The sequence below is a fragment of the Rousettus aegyptiacus genome, unplaced genomic scaffold (assembly GCF_014176215.1).
Source record: "Rousettus aegyptiacus isolate mRouAeg1 unplaced genomic scaffold, mRouAeg1.p scaffold_m13_p_6, whole genome shotgun sequence".
In the NCBI taxonomy this organism is placed as follows: Eukaryota; Metazoa; Chordata; class Mammalia; order Chiroptera; family Pteropodidae; genus Rousettus; species Rousettus aegyptiacus.
Window position 1 is genome coordinate 104,875,761 of NW_023416309.1, and position 18,139 is coordinate 104,893,899.

At 45.5% G+C, this 18,139-nt stretch overlaps 1 protein-coding gene across 2 annotated transcripts in view; it reads right to left on the bottom strand.

Annotated features, from left to right (window-relative positions):
* The window catches only part of PITPNC1 (phosphatidylinositol transfer protein cytoplasmic 1), a 208,924-nt gene extending 192,797 nt beyond the window's left edge, over positions 1-16,127 (bottom strand). Inside the window, exon 1 of one of the 2 annotated variants that reach the window (XM_036223316.1) lies at positions 15,197-16,127. In XM_036223316.1, coding sequence (XP_036079209.1) covers positions 15,197-15,244 — 48 coding nt within the window. In that variant the 5' untranslated portion in view covers positions 15,245-16,127. The remainder of the gene's footprint in view (positions 1-15,196) is intronic. The other variant, XM_036223319.1, reaches the window with a different exon arrangement.
* Between the last annotated feature and the right edge of the window lie 2,012 nt (positions 16,128-18,139).

The following is an 18,139-nucleotide window of genomic DNA, read 5'->3' on the forward strand; positions in this document are numbered from 1 at the left end:
CTACAGGGGAAAATGAAGAACGATCATAAAAGTTCTAGGGAGGCAGATATTAACGAAGCATAAGAAAGCATCTTCTAACCATGGAAGTAGACAATCAGGGAAGACGTCCTATTGTAAAAGAGCGAGCACCCTGCCATGCTGGTGTTTAGGCTAAAAAGCAAGATGATTGCCATGCAAGATTGCTATCGAAAGGATTCTTACAGTGGGTAGGAAGCTAAACTGTTTTAACACTTGGGTTCCTCCCATGATTTTATCTCAAAAGAAAGAAAATGATCATAAACAGCAGGTGAGAACTTAATGACAAGTCAATGGAAACAATTTTTACTAACACACTCACCAAGGATTATACCCTAAAGAGAAATACAAATATATATATATGTATGTGTGTATATGTATATATACATACGTGTGTAAATGGCACACTAAAAAGGTCTTCCATTTAAATAAAGAAAACATCAGCTATAAAAAGAATCACATTAAGAAAAGAAGGGTTATTTTTAGAAGAAGGGCTCCAATTACACAAAATAAGGAAAGGACATCCACTGCTAAATAAAATGAGCTAAAATCTTTCCCTGTGTTATGATGGGAAATCGGCATGGCTCTGCTTAAAAGAGGGAGAGTAGTCTATATATAAAATGGAAAGGGGAGGAATGTGTTTAAAAAAGGAAAATAAAAAAAACATGCTAAAATGGGCACGGTTGGGTGACTTACTTCCACTGGACTTCTTCATAAAATAGTTTTACGAACATCACAAAGCACAGCCACCTGTTAAGCTGTTATTTTGGCCTATCTATTTTCAATGGCAATCTTGACACCCAAGCAAGAGACACATCAACATAGCAACATAAACATCGCGGTATTGGAAAATAAAATGTTAAGAAGCAATTCATAGCCCCTGCAGGGCTAGAAATAAACTAATCCTTAAGTGTTCGTCACTACGACATAATGTTCCCATTGGGCAAACTCAGATCCTACAGGCACCTCAGGATTCCTTCCCCTCCGCCATTTGGAAAGTAGAGACTTCAAAATGTCTATTATACTAGATGGTCCCCCTAAAATAAAGACATTTAAAAGCATGAGACAATATCATCCTGCACATGGCTCAGGGAATGCGTGATTCCCAGGTGTTCAAGCAGCACTCATGGGTGGAAAATTATCAGCACCCCACACATTTGTAGACTCCATATCTCATGTAATCAGCCCCTGATGGAGGTGAAAAGAGCAGTAGTTGACAACTAGGGGAACTGAGGCACAGGAAAATCGAGTCTTCCTAAATCAATTAATGGATTTATCACAAAGGAAGGACTCGGCTAGTTCTTCTAACTCCAATTCCATGCTCCTCACTGGACTGTACCACCCCACACCAGAAACCCCAACTCAGGGCATCACAGGTACGTTAGCTCAAGGAGGTAAAACGCCAACGTGTTTAATTAAAGGGTAGACAAAAATGAAGGCGGGGTGGAGGGATGACATTTGAAAGTGATTATGCCTCTTTTCAGGGATGAAAATCCCTGTGGGAGGTGGGGGCAATTCCCAGGACTTAACAACAACAACAAAAAAATGTGTCCATTGTCAGGTGTGGCTGACTTGTAATACAAATAAACCCAAGGAAAGCAGAAAGCAAGCTAATCTTCTAGCTTGAAGATGAGACACACCCAAAAGGTGTGTCATGGGGTGTCATGGGGCGGTGGCATGCCATCAGGAGTCTGCATCAGGGTGAGCAGGTTCTATCCTAGGGTGGACCCTGAGCCTAGCAGTCAGCAACACAGACCTGAACTCCAGCCCTAACCACAATTCATTGGCCCTGACCAGCGCATCTCCTTGCCTCTTTTTCACTTTGTTCTTAAATTTTTTCAGTAAGAGTGGCCTTACTAAAGCTCTTGGGCAGTTCCTTCTCCAGGTCCACAGAAAAGGCTGTCCAACAGCCAAGACCACACTGAGTGCAGCCGCCCTGCAGATGCAAAATGGATGCATCTATGATGAAGCTTCTGTGATGCCAGAGATCTGGCTGCTTTTGATCTAAAACAGCAGTCCTGAACGCCTTTGAAAAATAAGATGGTTTCTGACAGACGTGACCATCCTGTTTTTTTTTTTTTTTTAAAGAACCCCTAGAGGAGCATGGGCAAAAGGCTGAGCACCTACGTAAATAATGACTAATTTTAAATATACTCTTGAAAGTGTTTTCTTTGAAAGACTTAAGGGGATTATTCCATTTGGACGAGGAATAGCCTAATTTGGTTTTTTTTTGGTTTTTGGTTTTTGTTTGTTAAAAAACAAAACAAAACAAAAACACCCAAGCTCCTTTTCAGCCACAGCTTGGGAAGAAATCTCTAAATACACCTATATCTGCAGTACTATAAGTCAAAGTGCTAAAAAATGTAATTACACTCAGCTGTGTCCAAGTTTCCATCAAACACAATCCAAAAGAGGTGAATTATTAAATCCTGAATCTAAAAGTTTTTCATTTTGGACACGATGCCTCTTTATGAGCAGCAAAGACATAATATCAAAAAATGGGCATTCGTCATGGTCTTCCATAGTCCAGGGTTTGGGTCTCCAGCATGCACGGTACAATCTGTACCCTACTGATTAAATGTAATTCTAGTTACCCAACTCTGCACTTGAGGAAGGAGGGGATTAAATAACCATACTTCATTTCTTTAAACCTGTCTCGATGAGGAAAAGAACAGTCTATTTTCACAGCACCTTTTAAGTATTGATAATCCACTCATATTCACTGCGTCACTTTTAAGGAGGCTGAAATACACCAGAAAGACAGATACGTGTGCGGCTATGTTAAAGGGCCACAATTAGTCTTTTCATCAGCCCTGGCATCATTATTTCAGATCAGGGCAAACTCTGCAAAATGTTCCTAATGGAGGACTGTGTCACCAGGGACTACCCACAGGGAACTCGGCACATTTCAGAAGACACGTCCCTGTCTTAGGAACTCCTTGTCCATAGAAACAGGTGATTATACATCTTGTTTTCTCAAACATCTATCCAGTGCTGTTTCTCTATCTCAATTACTAATTACTGGTTTAATAGGAGTTGTTTCCTGTGATTCTGTATTGCAGATGTATAATATTACAGGTGTGTAAGAGGTTAAACACACCTGTGAGCTATCCCAGGCACACTGGAAAATGCTTCTCAGACCGGACTGAAACTGTGAGGACTAGCGATTTTCCAGACCCCACCACTTTCCTGGATAGTACACAGAACAAGCTGCTCCTTGAGGGTGCAAGGACCATCATCCTGCAAAATCGAGTGAAATCCAGGGCGTTGGCTAGTGAGTTGAACATTCTATTTATAGATATCACTAAGAGAATTTACAATAAAAATGTTACAATTAATTGATTAATAAGCCATCAAACTGACTTCGATTTCTCCTGAAAAAAATCCAAGAAAGAAAGAACGAACGAATGAACGAACGAAAGAAAGAAAGAAAAAAGAAAGCTAATGTTTTAACCTTACTTCTTTATTCAGAAAAAGGGATCAGTTAATGTCTATTTCTACCTGGAACAGGAATAAAGCATTGTCATTAATCAAATATTCTGTCATCTACTTTAATAGAACACCTGTCAGTGCCAACCCTGTTTATTTGAAATGCTTCTAGAATGCACTGGTACTTTTTCCTACCTTATTAAGTATTCTGAACAAAAATGTACATTTCCTGTTAAATGACAATAGTAGGTACTCCTGAATTTAAGTTGTCAAGCACTTCAGCTGTTGCTGCAAAGGTACAGGTCATTAACTGACTCGTTAATGTCACTCAAAATACAGGTATAGGCCCATCTTGTCATTTTCTACCTTTGAAAGAAAGCAAAAGTCAGGAAAAAGTTCTAGCATGCTTAAAAACAAACAAACAAACAAAAAACAACAACCACCAAATACCTTAAGTAGTAAATTCATAGAAACAGAAAGTAAAATGGTGGTTGCCAGGGGCCAGAGGGAGGTAAGATGGGGAGTTAGTGTGTAATGGGTACAGTTTCACTTTTGCAAGATGAAAAGAGTTCTGCTGGTGGATAGTGGTGATGATTGTGCAACAATGTGAATATACTTAATGCCACTAATAATAATGGGTAAAAAGGCAAATTTTATGGAATGTGTAGTTTATCACAATTTTAAACAATGATTATTTAAAAAAAAGAAAGAAACTGATCAGAATGTACATAGCCAATCAAGTGTGGTCCCCTTCAAATAGTTCATTTTAGGTGATTACATGTTTTTTTAGATAAGCATTGACACAGAACAAAACATCACTGAAATCTCCACTGTGGAACTCAGGGCAGGTTTGTTTGTCTTTTTTCATTGTTTCAACATTATTGATACTGATAAATATCTTTTGAGGATAATTTTTAATTTTGAAAAAACTTTTACAGCTCCATTCTCGAAAATACAATTGTAACGAGTTAAAATATTTGTATTTCAGTCCACCTGAGGTGTGACTATAAAGAAACAGTATTAATTTATGCAGGTGCTTGGTAAACTGGCTGTGGAGGCAATGTTAATAACAGGTGAGCCCTCTCAGCAGGAAGAGTAAACATACAGCTTTAAATAGTATGTTTGATCATTTTTCATGCCCTCCAATTTGCTCCTCCATGTGAAGAGTTTTCAGTTTTCAACCAAATGTGCCGAAAACATGGTATGGCATCTCTGTTCCATAATTATTTTTAGATACTTAATTTGAGAAACCCATAGTTGTTCATCAGCGAACCTCTCTGCTGAAGATGTCTACGAAAGACAAAGGTTTTACTGCCATTAAAAGGAACAATTTTCAAAAGTGTAGAGGTGGTTCTCTTTTTAGAGCTGAACTACAAAAGTTATTTTCAAAGGAGTATGATTCATTTATCAAAGTTAAGCTGAGGAATGTCACTTGGTTTAATGGTTGGGTAAAACTGATCATGCGGTGGGAGAGAAAACTTGACCTCTCTTGGCTTAACTGGAATACAAGAACGACTATTTCCTTGGATAAATCTGAACAAGTTATTTAATCTTTAATACATTTTTTTTAATTGTGATAGAACTAAATAACCTCTAGTGCTCCTTCCAACTTTAGGATTCTCGGGAAAGTAGTACTGGGTGGAGCAAAGAGCAAGGGCTATGGAGTTGGACCACCCAGGTGTGAGTCTAGGTCTACCATTGACTATTTATGCAACTACCCACAGTCTACAACTATAAAATGGGATGATAATGTCTAACACGTAGGACCATTATGAGGACTAAGTGAAACAAGAAGGCACTCAACAAATGTAATTTTTCTCTTTCCCTCCTTTGCTTGTGGAATGTGACTGGCATCAGTACACACATATAAAATATAAATGAAACTTCAAAACACTTTCCAAGCAGAACGTTTCATAGGATGCACTGCTAAGGCAAATAGGGCTGACTATTTTATGATGTGCATAAAAGCAAGGTTACTGCAAGGCCACACTCAACCAAGACCTTGTGACACAGCTCTAGCTCCTCACTGCTGTGATCAAGAAAATCCATTAACATAAGACATGAAGACAGAGATGACTCAGATAAGCAAAATGAGCAGCGCAACCCTGGAGGCGCTGTGGAGTCGTCCTCCAGGATACTTTTTAGGAAGCTTGGGTGCGACACTCGTTAACATATCACTGTCTCTATAAACTTTGCATATAAGTTGGAAACCTTGCCAAAGAATCAAGAGATAAGTGAAACTTTGCCATTTCAAAAATAAATAAGTCAATCCCGCTACACTGCTTAAAACAAGAAAGTACTGGACAGCTTTGGAGAAATACAAACGATCCAGCAAACAATACCCAGTACACCTGAAGGTTTCGACAACTTTGTCACATAGCAGTCCCCATCGGCGGTTTCACTTTTGGTGGTTTCAGTTACCTGTGGTCGGTCAATTTAGTGGAAAATTCCAGAAAGAAACAATTCGTAAGTTTTAAGTTGCGTGCCATTCTGAGTAGCGTAATGAGATCTAGTGGGTTTCCGCTCTGTCCCACCCAGGAACTGATTCATTCTTCTGCCAGGATATCCACGCTACATATGTGACCTGCCCGTTAGTCACTCAGCAGCCGACTGTCGCAGCATTGCAGTGCCTGTGTTTACGCAATCCTTATTTTACTTAATAATGGTCCCAAAGCCATTCATGTAACTTTTATTACGTAAGTTGTTATAAGTGTTCTATTTTGTTATTAGTTACTGATGTTAATCTCTTACTATGCCTGATTTCTATATTAAGCTTTATCATGGGCATGCAGGTGCAGGACAAACAGTGCCGGGGTCCACAAACACCGGACCACAGACTGGTACTCATTAGGAACTGGGCCACAGAGCAGCAGGTGAGCGGCGGTTGAGCGAGCGAAGCTTCATCTGTATTTGCAGCCGCTCCCCAGCGCCAGCATCACCGCCTCAGCTCCACCTCAGATCATCAGGCATCAGATTCTTATAGGAGCACCGGTCCCCGGTGCTAAAAAGGTCGGGGACCGCTGGCACAGTGTACGTAGGGGATGCTACTATCTCGTGGTGTCAGGCCTCCAACTGAGTCTTGGAACACACCTCGCAGATAAGGCGGAACTACTGTGTTAGCATCCGAGTTAAAGGTGACTTCTCATTCCCATGTTTATATATTTTCTTCTAATACATCAATTCGTTATTTTTGGTGTAAAAACATAAGCGAGTGCTCAGAAACACACCTGGATCTGACCTTACTACAGCAAATATAATCAGACCTAAAGCACATATGCATGACATGGGGCAGAGGAGCAGTCCTTGGAGATTAGCTGCTTAAATTAGGTGCTTAAACAACATTATTATAGGTTATCATCGAATTGCATGTGTTTGGCCAATCTCACTTCTCTAGATGATTCATTCTGGGAAAGAAACAACACCCTAAAGATCATCAAATATAATTCTAAAGGACTTAAAGGATGATTAAGTTTTTCTCTTTGCTCAGGAACAACAGGAATTCTAGAAGTTCATGCTGTACTCAAATTTAAAAGGAGCAAAAAAAAGAAAAAGAAGAGTCATTAGATAAATTTGATCAAGAACTTACGTTAGCTACTTGTTTAGATATATGAGTCGACTTCCACAAAAGTCTCAAAAAGTTTTAAGAGCAGGCCCCCTTTGTCAAAGCACTGGGAAATGAAAGAATGAATCACTTTAATACTTGATGTCAAAATCTTGGTGAGTCTGGCTTTTGTGTTTCTAGATCAACAAACGGCGCTGTATAACGTTGCATGGGCAGTCAGCCAGGAAGTGGCGGGTGATCCTGGACCCCTTCCTCTGTCATGGGTAAAGCCAACAGCCAAGATAGCATGTCCTATGCAGTAGGGCTCCCTTCCGCCATCCTGGGAGATGTGCCCAGCCTGCGGTGGGGTGATTTTGCCATCGCAGACTGACTCCATTGAGACATAATTTAAATAGCTAGTTGGCCTCCTTTGCAATAAAGCTCATGATGGGAAGTCTTGGGGACATCTGCCTGAGCTAAGTGCAGTGGAGGACTCGACTCCCCCGTGGAACCATTTCCTCCTCCAGAATGTATTCTAGGATTCATTCCACTAGCGTATTATTTCCTGTTGGATGAGCATAGAAAGCAGAGAAATGCACTTGGAGCCACAGCAGAATGGTCTCCATGATGGCCACCAGCCCCTGTTCCTCTGGGAACTTAAATATGAAGTTCTGACCTAAATTGCAATCATTCTGATCCAAATCTGACAAGTTTTTTTCCCCCACACTGCTACAGAAGAGAACAACCTCCTCTGGAAAGCTAAACTCACAGGACAAACAGAGCCATCTCCTTGAAGATATGATTCAAATTCAGCATTTTCTGTCAATGGCTCTCTCTGAACATAGATGTCTGTTCTGCTGGAAAACACCCGTAGGCCCCTCTATTTAAGAAAGAAAGGAAGGAAGGAAGGAAGGAAGGAAGGAAGGAAGGAAGGAAGGAAGGAAGGAAGGAAGAAAAAACCCCAGCTCTACTGAGATCTATTCTATATATCAACTCAATGGTTTTTAATGTATTTGCAGAGACTTGTGCAACCATCGCCATAATCTATTCCATAATGGCAACAAAACTTCTCCAATGGCCTCTGGACCATAAACTTTAGCAGGGCAGGGGGTATGTCTGCCTTGTCTGCTGCTTCTTGCTTGGCACATAGTAGGATCCACCAAGTATCTGTGATATGCAGGCTTTCCTGCCACCCCGAGCGCCAACCTAAATATAAGAAATAAACTACTTCTCTCCTCCAATGTTCAGCCCAGCTAATTTCCCTGTGGTGGGAAGAATGGCTCCCAAGAGTCCTGCTACATGGTGTGCACACCCTGTATATGTATAATTCCTTCCTTATGAATGTGGGTGGGCCTGACCTAATCAGGTCAGCTTTTTGGGAAAAGAGTCTAGAAGTCAGGGACAAAAAGTCAGAAAGATTCAAAGTTGCAGCAGATGCTCTCCTACTGGACTTGAAGGGGGAACCTGCCATGCTGTGGAAAAAACCACCTGGCAGAAAATGGCAGGTGGGCTCTAGAAGCTGACCCCTAGCTGATAGCCAGCATGAAAGCGGAAATCTTAATTTTGCAACCACAAGGTTATTTCTGCCAATAACCACACGAGCTCAGAAGAAGACTCCAAGCTCCAGAGGGAAATGCAGCCCAGCGGACACCTCGATTTCAACCTACGAGACTCTGAGCAGAGAATCCAGCTGTGCCAGCTCCAGACCTCTGGCTTACCGAAACCGTGAAACAATAAATGGGTGTTGTTTTAAGCTGCCACGTTCGGAATCATTTGTTACACAGCAACAGAAATCTAATACATTCCTCTAGGAGTTAGGAAGAAAGCAGAATGATTACACGAACTCCCAGGAATGACTGGCCTCAAATTTCTCGGCTGTGCCACTGAGGAATTTTAAAATGAAGATGTTTTTAATATAAAAGAACCTCTAGTTTGCACAACTACGGACAGTATAAAACTTAAGTGAAAAAAATTTCAACGGTGTGATGGAAGACAGGGTCAGCTTTCTCCTGACAGATTCCTGTGTTTTCATCTGCTTTCTGTCTATTCACTCAGCAGGTACCGACGACGTGATGGACCTGCGGATTATGCAGTAGACCTGCCCCGTCCAGGACGGCAGCCCCCGGCCACCTGCGGCCCCTGAGCACTGCGAAGTGGCTCGTGGAGACTGAAACGTGCTGCAAATGGAAAACACGTACCAAGACTTAGTATGAAAGAAAAAGAGGTTAAAAATACCTTGTCGGTATTTTCCTATGTGGATTACACATTGAAAAGATAGTGATGGGGAGAGGTGACAAACGAGTAAGTACGGATGACAAATGCCCTGAAGGAAAGAATGCGGTGCAGAGATAAAGAATAATAGGGAAAACCTATTTCAGAGGAGTGGTGAGGAACAAGGTCTCTGAGGAGGTAACGTTTCCACGTACAAACCCCCAAGTTTTCTGTAAACTTTCAGGATTTAACCCATGACAGCGGCAGGGGCTGACAAAGGCAGTCGGGCATTTACAGGGCCATTACGTTGCACTATTTCCAGTGGGCTCCATGTATACGGCACCCCTAGAAGTGTGCACCCCGACATACTGTTTATACCCGTTTCTGTAAGTTGGAGGATGTGTGCTATGAAGTCAAGCTTCCAAGACAAACTCTTCAAACAACTTTACGTTCTCCAGATATGATTTATTTTCCAGTTTTAATACTTACAACACACTTGGACTTCATCTACCACGTGGCCTACAAAGAAAATCTCCACTGGGGATACCACAAAATTCCCGACTTCGTGCACGAGACAGGGAGGGCAGGCGGCGGGCAGCCCGCAATCTGAAATTCTCTTTTTCCTCTCCCAGTGAGTGGGCTGAATTTGCTCAAGATATAGAAAACCTTCCTGACTTCTTGGCTACAAATCAGCTGATTTTGAAATCTGTCTTTTTCTCCGAACAGAGGCAGAAGTGTTAGCTGGTTTTCAAAAAAGTTTTCAGTTACTTGACCGTACAGACCTCCAGACAACATAAAGCAGGCCGAAGCCCACACAGGCCAGCCCGGGCTCCTGTGCCCTCACTCAGGCGGCTAAAGCAATGAACCTCAACGGACTCTTCCAGTAATCACTGCCCCCGAAAAACACGTTTACTGCTTGTCACTGTGCATACACTTTTATATTTAAAACAACATCTAAGTGAACCCTCATGCCTACATACATGTGCACGCACACACTTTCCTAACTGATACTTTGGAGCCATAGGGAGGATTGTACAGAGGTTGAATGTTGAAAATATATTACTTTTTAAAAAGCTGCTTACAAAAAATAGTATTCTCCATTCACCTGAAATGAGAGCCTTACTCAAATGAAGATGACTCGCTTTTCTCTGAATATCAATAACACTCACTTAATCAGACAGGGTTTCTAAGTTGATTTGTAAGAGCTTTAAGGATTCACTCTATGCCTTCTTAATGAAAAGCAAAAGTTAATTACCCCCCTTTTGACTCGAGTTTTGTTAACAATAGTGAGCATCTTTTTTCAAGGCCCAGAATCTGTTTCATGTGACGGCCACTCACACCCAAATCACAGGGAAAATGGACCGTCCTTCATACACAAAGTCAATTTCACTGACCAGCCAGGAGGACAGCATCTGTTCCCTGTTGTCTGATCCATTAGTGGTGAAAGGTTTGCACTTATCCATTAACCCCCCCCCCCCGCCCTCCCCCATGCCCTTCACCACCAAAAGGGAGCTTTGCAAGACAGCCGGGCAGCATGAGGAAAACTGTTTCCTGACTGTGAAATAAGCAAGAAAAACTACCAGGAGGGCCCAGAAATCCAACTCAGGACCCTGGCGCTGGTTCCTCCCAACTAGACTAACAGGGGGAAAAAAACAGTCACAATAATGCTTATTCTTAAGAAACATTGTCAAAATCATGTTTATGAGGAATCCTGGGGAAGGTCTATGAGATTAATCCAAGGAGCCTTTATGTTCAGGGGTGTCACTTTGCACAACAAAAAACAAAGCGTCAACACCAGAATCTCTTTCCTTAAAAAAAAACTTCTGCCCCAAAATCTTTGCAGATGCAGTCCTCAAAAATTGTTTAAAACAGAGGCTAAGAAGCACTGTTGGGCATTTTGGCGTCTCCATTTATGTTATTCCAGAGACGGCACCACCCCGCTCCCAAATCTGTTCTCAGAAATGTGCGCAAGAAAAGTCTCTGGGGACCCGGGGAGCCTGGATAAAGTGCACTGGCTCCCTGCCGGGGCAAAGAACAAGATAATATTCTGTATTAAAAAATTGGTTTTCTTTCCTTTCTTTCTCTTTTCTTGAAAGGGAGAGGAGTGTTTCTATTTTTCATTGTGTATCAAATCCCTAAAGACCACAAATAAATCCCTGAAAGTACACACATTAATGTTAATGCAGTCAGAACAGGAACTGTTAAAACACCAAAGCGCGCAATGAACACAAAAGGATTCCTGCCTTAGGTCATATTAGGGATGTGCTGAGCTCTAGGAAAATGCTTATTTTACTTATAAGTACCTGTCAGGGAGGGGTGATCTTCAGATGGTGCTTCAAGGAGCCACGAGAAGATGGAATTTGGGATTGGGATGTTGGAACCAGTGGCAGCGGCAAGGAGTGGCTTGGGGAGGTAGGAGTCCATAATCTCCATGGAGCCACACATCCAAAAGTCACCCCGAATAAACATACAATCTAAGGAAAACCAGTGGGCTTGTTATTCAAAAGCAGCTTTAGATAGAACCCTCTGGTCACTCTTCCGGTCAGCTGACTACCCTTAAAGAGCCCCTTAGTGGACAAGGTCAGAATCTCCAGCCCACCTTCAACTAGAGACTGCTCAGCATACTTGCCCTGCATATCAGGCTTAGGGATAATGTTTCTTTCCAACAATGAATCCCAGTGGAGGGGAGGCAGGCAGGGGTAAACCCCTGACCCATAGAGTTAAACAACTTTGCAACTCAGAAGATGGGGTTCTGGCCCAGACTCTGCCCTTAGCTATGAGATGGGATACTAACTAAACCTTCTATAATTCTGGTCTTCTCCACAAAGTGAAATGGCTAGACTATAGATGATTTCTAATAGCCCTTCCAAGACTAAAATTCCAGAATCTACATCACCAAATGTTGCAAATGAAGATGATGACAACTGTTTATGACCAACTATCAGCCCCCAGGGCCCTTGACTGCACAGAACTTATCAAAGGGCTTACATTTACTTCAGAGATAATGGTGTTGAACAGAAACGAGGAAACTATTCCAATGAAGTTTTGTAATGTTTTAGGTGTTAATTTCAGCATAAAGAATTATAAGAAGTCATTCTGAAATTAACATCTAAAACAATACAAAACTGATCTAGACTGTAGTTCAGCTTTCTTTATCTCTTAGAATTGTTCTTTCCTGGAACTAGGGGACATTTGATGAGTTAAAGTAAGGCTAGAGAAATAGTAGAAACAGTTTGAAAGGTCTTTGATTTTTCATTTAGTTGACAGCATTGACTTTTCAAAAAATGTTTTTTTTCCTTTTGCTGGAGTAAATGCTAGTGACAATCAGAGAGCGGAGCAAGGAAAAACAAACAATGGTTTTTACCACAGCTCTGGTTCTGGCTGGGCTATTAACTAGCTGTGTGGCCTGGTGTACGTTACTGAACCATTCTGCATCTCAGTTTACTCACCTGCCAAACATGGATAATAACACACCAGGCCCTCTTACGCTCCCCTCCGCCAGGAGTTAAATGGCATAAGGCCAGGGAAACGAACAGACAGACACACAGCGCTGGTTCTCTCAGTGACTCTCCGAAGCAAGGGCATTTTCAAAAATACGGACACTGCTACTAATTAACTATGGTAGTTAAACAGAAATAAGTTCCAGAAGTTCCACATAGGTCCGTGAATTGGGCCGAAAGCAAATCAAGAGTTGAAGCAAAAGTCAGGTGTCTGAAAACCCACCTATGCTGACGGTGACTGTCTTTTCTGAAGACACCTATTTCCCAGTTTTCAGTGTGCAGGTGGGTAGGACACAGTGCCAAGGGGGATCATGGAAATCGTGGGGTTCACGACCAGTCAGACCCGAGGGGTCTAAGCTCTAGCCAGCCGGGCCTAGTTTCCTCATCCATCATCTGATTTGGTTCATCTGGAGCCTTCCAGTTTGAAATCCCTGTCGGTCTACACCGCCCCCGCTCCCACCGCTGCCTTCTCTGACAGAGTGGAAAAGCACTTTAGAAGAACATGACCTTAGAGACACTGAATCACGCTTTAGTCCAAAGGAATTATACATTAATTAAGTTATAATTATACATTATATTACAGGTGGAGGCTGATTTCATTTGCCAATTAAGAAAAGAGGGCCTCCACCTGTACCACTCAAATGTGATTACTTCACCAGGAAGTGCTGGTGGATATTTAAGAACCAAAAAAAAAAAAAAAAAAACCACAAAAACAAAAGTGGGGGAAAGAGCTGTGCCTGTGTGTTCAAGAAAGCCTGAGAAGGGAACCAACCAACCATAATAGATTTTGCAGGCAGTAGAGAAGATTCTAGAACTGGTGACATTCTTGACTATCACCTACCTGCATTTGGGGGCATTTCATGCAGTACCAACACTGCCCTTTCTGGTTCCAAATTCCAACCAAGAAATAAAGTCATCCGGAGGAGATGGGGTAGAAGTACATGCCCTGCAGGCTGAAGCGCTGCAGTTCAGTTAGTTGCCCAAGGGGTAGGAAGATCTCAACCTTTTCAAGAAATACTTAGGTTAACCTGTTTTATTCACTTGCCTCCCTCCCTCCCTCTCCAGATAGCTAGCTGCGTGTTGCCTCTTCACTTTATTTAGAAGGCCGGAATGCACCTCCCCAAATTCTGCCTATCCACAGGGCCTCCATCCTTCAAATACCTACAAACTGCAACGTTCCATTGCTCATTCGGGTGGGGACTGGTCTCTCCCGCGGCCAGCGTCCCTGGGATGCGTTATTTTGAACTCGGAGCTACTTTGATCTTGCCTTGGACTGTACATGGGTCTAACCTCAACACTAGCTCCCGATGACAAATGAAGATAGCCCTTGGGAGCACAGCCATGTTCTTGGTTAAATATCTTTTTCTCTCCCAAAGCACCTGGCCCCTTGCACAAAGTAGTGGATCAATGACACCTGATAGATTTAAGTGCACTGTACTTAAATACAAATATGGTTGGGGTCGCCGGTTTCGTTGGCAACACACCAAACTGGTGAGTTTCAAATGGCCTTCGTTGACTTCACGCTTCCTCACAGTTCCAGGACAGGCGCTAATCAATTGTGAAATCACCAAAAGGCAGGGAGCAGAGGGCGAAGAAAGGAAAGCCAGGGCCTGGACAATCTTCCCTGAGTCATCATTTCCTGAATGATGGAGCTCGCCGCTTCGGGGGAATGGAACCTGAGCGGCGCGTGGAAGACAAACCCCGCCGCGCGCCGGCGCGGGTGCTGCGGCGGCGGGACCCTGGAGTAGGAGCCGGACCCGCACCCGCACCCGCACCCACGTGCTGGAGCGCCCTCCTGTGGCGGCGCCGCAGCCCCCGCCGCGCGCGGCTCGCGGGCAGACCACGTCCCCCGCCGCCCAAGAAACAAGAGACGCAGAAAGTTTCCGAGCCAGGCTGTTTGCGAAAGGTCGGAGCCAGGTCCTGGTGCCTCGGTGCGCGCGCGTGGCGGGAGCAGTGCCCAGGCTGGCGGCCACCGCATAAGGTCCAGGCCCAGACGGACCCTCCAAGGGCTCCGAGGTGTCTTCTACCGGGGCTCGAGGCCTCTAGATCCCGAGGGCAAAGGACTCCTCCCTGCACCCCGACCTGACGGCGAAGGGCGGACGGGAAGCCTGCCCCCCGCTACCACAGCGCGCTTGGGGCTCCTGGGTTTGCTTTATTCATTCCTTAATTGGAGAAAGGGGGCGCACCGACTCCCTTTGGCGCATTCTGATTCCCGGTAATCTGGTTTCTGAATGCCCAAAGGCCCACCTGGAGTCCACCGCCCCACCCAACGCCGCTTCCCCGGCTGGGGTGACAAGTGGAAACGGCAATTCCCCTTCCTCCACCCGCTCCAGCCTCCTGGTTTGGGAGGCGATAGTGTTCCACCAGGTTCCCCGGCCGCCCGCAGTGGACTCGCCGGCCAGGAGGCAGCAGCGGGGGACGCGGCGCCCCAGGGAAGGGGGCGGGGGGCGAGGGGCGGGGGGCCGGGGGCGGGCGAGGCCGGGCCGGGCGCGGCGTTTACCTCGTCCACGGTGAGCGGCATGCAGATCCGGTACTCCTTCAGCAGCATGGTCCTGCCGGCCGCGGACCCCCAGAGCTGGAAGCGGGGGCGCCCCCCAGGAAACAAGGCTGCCGCCCAGGCGCAGGGCAAAGCGCCGGGAGCCCAGCGCTCGGAGCCGGCGGGCGAAGCGGCCCCGGCGGTGCGCTCAGCTCCTGCCTGCCCGCTCTCCGCCCGAGAGCATGTCAAGGTTTGGGTCCGGTGTTCGCGGCTCCCCCGCCTCCTTCCCAGCCGAGGTCGGTCCTCCCGGAACGCAGCGTTTCAAAGTCAGGGAGGAAGGGAAGGAGCCCCGCTGGAAACCGCTCTGATCCGCAGCCCGGGGCGGTAGGAGCGGCCGTCAGATCAGGACATGCCCGGTGGCGGGCGAGGAGGGGAAAAAAAAGAGATTTCCAAAAATTAAAGCGAATGCACAAAAGTCACCCGCTCGATCCGCCTCTGAAACCAGACATGAACCTGGAGACCCCCCTTCTCAGGCCGGTCTGCCCAATGCGAATTCACCAGGAACACATTGCAGCCGGGGCTGGAGATGCTGACTTTCCAGACAAAGGCTCGATCGGCTTCTCCCCGCAGGCGGTAAACAAGACTGCCTGATCTTTTAGGGCCAGTCCCCGAGGCGCTCCGAAGCTCGCTGGAGGAGAAAAGGGAAGCCGCCGCCGCCCGGCTCTGCCGGGCTCTGCCGCGCTGGGGCCCCGGGTTCCTCCAACCTCCGCTCGCGCAAGGAAGGGCGGGCGAGAGCAAGCTGGCTGGCGCCTTCCGCGCGCGTCCCCTCCCCCGAGTCCCTCGGCTCCCTGAGCGCCGTGCGTGCCCGCGAGTTTGCAGCCACCTCGCCGGGACCCGAGAGTCCGCGCGGAGCTGCAGTGTGTGCCTCGGGCCGGGGAGGTGGGTACGGGAGGAGCCAGCGCGAGCGAGGCTGACATCAGCCGCAGCCGCGGCAGGGAGGGTAGCCCCATCCGGCCAATGGGGAAACGGCAAAGAATGTGGAGGATTTAAACAAAACAGCATGTCTCTGCCGGGCTGCTGCCAGACGGCCGGGCTGCCCGGAGCCCAGCCCGCCCGGCGCCGAGCAGAGTCGGACAAGGAGGCTTCTCTCGGCTCCTTGACCCGCTGAATCTGTTCTCCAGTGTGTCCTGGGTGCCACCGTGCTGCGTCCCGCCACTCTGGAAAGCTTCTGGTTCCAAGGAACGCAAGTGCTCCTCCACTTTTTGGCAAAGGTCTCTTTACGAATACCCACCACGAATGTTTTCACCTTGGTCCAGCAAGCAAGTCCAGCGCCGGAGAGGTGATGGAATTCCGGAGCATGGGAACCCTTGCCTGGTTTCCCGACTGGTTCCAGCAAAGGAATCCTGGAGAAAGTAGGGAGTGCGACAGTGTGAATGAAGATGAAGTATAAACATAAAGACGTGCCAGCAGCGGGAAGGGGAACCGGACTCAGCCTTGCACGCCCTCGGCCCTGCCCTGCAGTCTGCCTGCAGGCTTCACAGGGCAGCGAGCCTGGGTGTTCGTGTCAGCACGCCTAAGTTCAAAAAGTCACAGTGAAATGTCATTGAAAATGCCTGGAGTGTTGGTATTTCATCCATATTAAACAGATCCCTCATTTTAACCACAAGAGGCACATTCTTCAGTTACTCAGGAAGCTGCATGTAACTGCTGAAGTCTGTTTTTCATTTGTCTGGTATTTTTAAGCCTGTTTTTATGAAAAGTTGCTGGATGAAAAACGCACCAGTTGCCTCTGTGCAGAACAACCTGCAAGCATCATCTTTTCTCAGAAAAAAAAATATTCATGCTTTAAAGTCCTGCAGCTACTCATAGCGCTTGGATGGCAATACAGATGGCCTCACTATTACAGTATGTTAAATTGTGATTAATAAATATCCAGTATAACTGTGGTGGGCTGTGGCAAAAATCATCCAGATGGCTGGAGAGAATTTATAACTGTGTGAACATGATACAAAGCCTGATAGAAAAATGACACCCTGTACCCAGTTTATGTTTTAGTGAAAACTATTTTCTAGATAAATGCTTCTCAGAGTTGGCTCAGAAATCTTCACAGCAACTAATTAAAGCTAAACCAAATTCCTCGAGGTGGAAAATCTAAATCTGACACTTTGTGTTGAATAATAACACATTGAAAGCCTGTGATATGGAGAGAAGCTCAAGCTGTTTTTCTTTTTTCTGCTTCTTACTTGAAAACAAGTGTAGTGGTTTCGCTTCTGGCACCTAATACTCTTCCCAGAGGCAGTTTGGGCATGTATTGGCTAGCCACACGGACACGTGCACAGGGGACATCGGAATACGTGGATATATTCCTGGCTTCCTAGATGCCTCCTGACATTGATGCTGTAAATCGGTATTTTACTGATGACTATTACGGTTGAGGGAAGACTTCCCTGAATTTCCCAAACTCCAAGTCCCCAGGTACCTGCCTCTCCCCTTACCCTTCTTGCAAACTGACTTCCCCACTGAACTTTTCCTTTTCACACAGTCCATCTGCCTGCCTGGCTCACACTGATCTTGTTCAAGCTTTAATCTCTCAACCTTCAAACCCTCTCAGCGATTCTCCACGCTCTATTGAGCGAATTCAAATCCTCTGGCAGGAGGATCAAGGCTCTGAATCTACCTTTCCCACAACACCCAGTCGCCCTTCCCCTGAGACAAATCTGTTGGCCGGAGAAATACTGCACTTTGCCCCTGTCATTGCCTTCAAAGAGAACCCCTCCCCTGTTCCATCCCCCAATGACACCATTTTTTCAGCAGGGCACTGACAATCTGTGTTTTTGAAAAGAGCTTCTGATGGCAGTGTGTTGGATGGGTTAGGACCCAAGGACACCAGAGGCAGGAGGTTATTACGTTATTATGATACTATAGGAGACATGTGTGGAGAGCCTGAAATAGACAGTGAATGAAGAA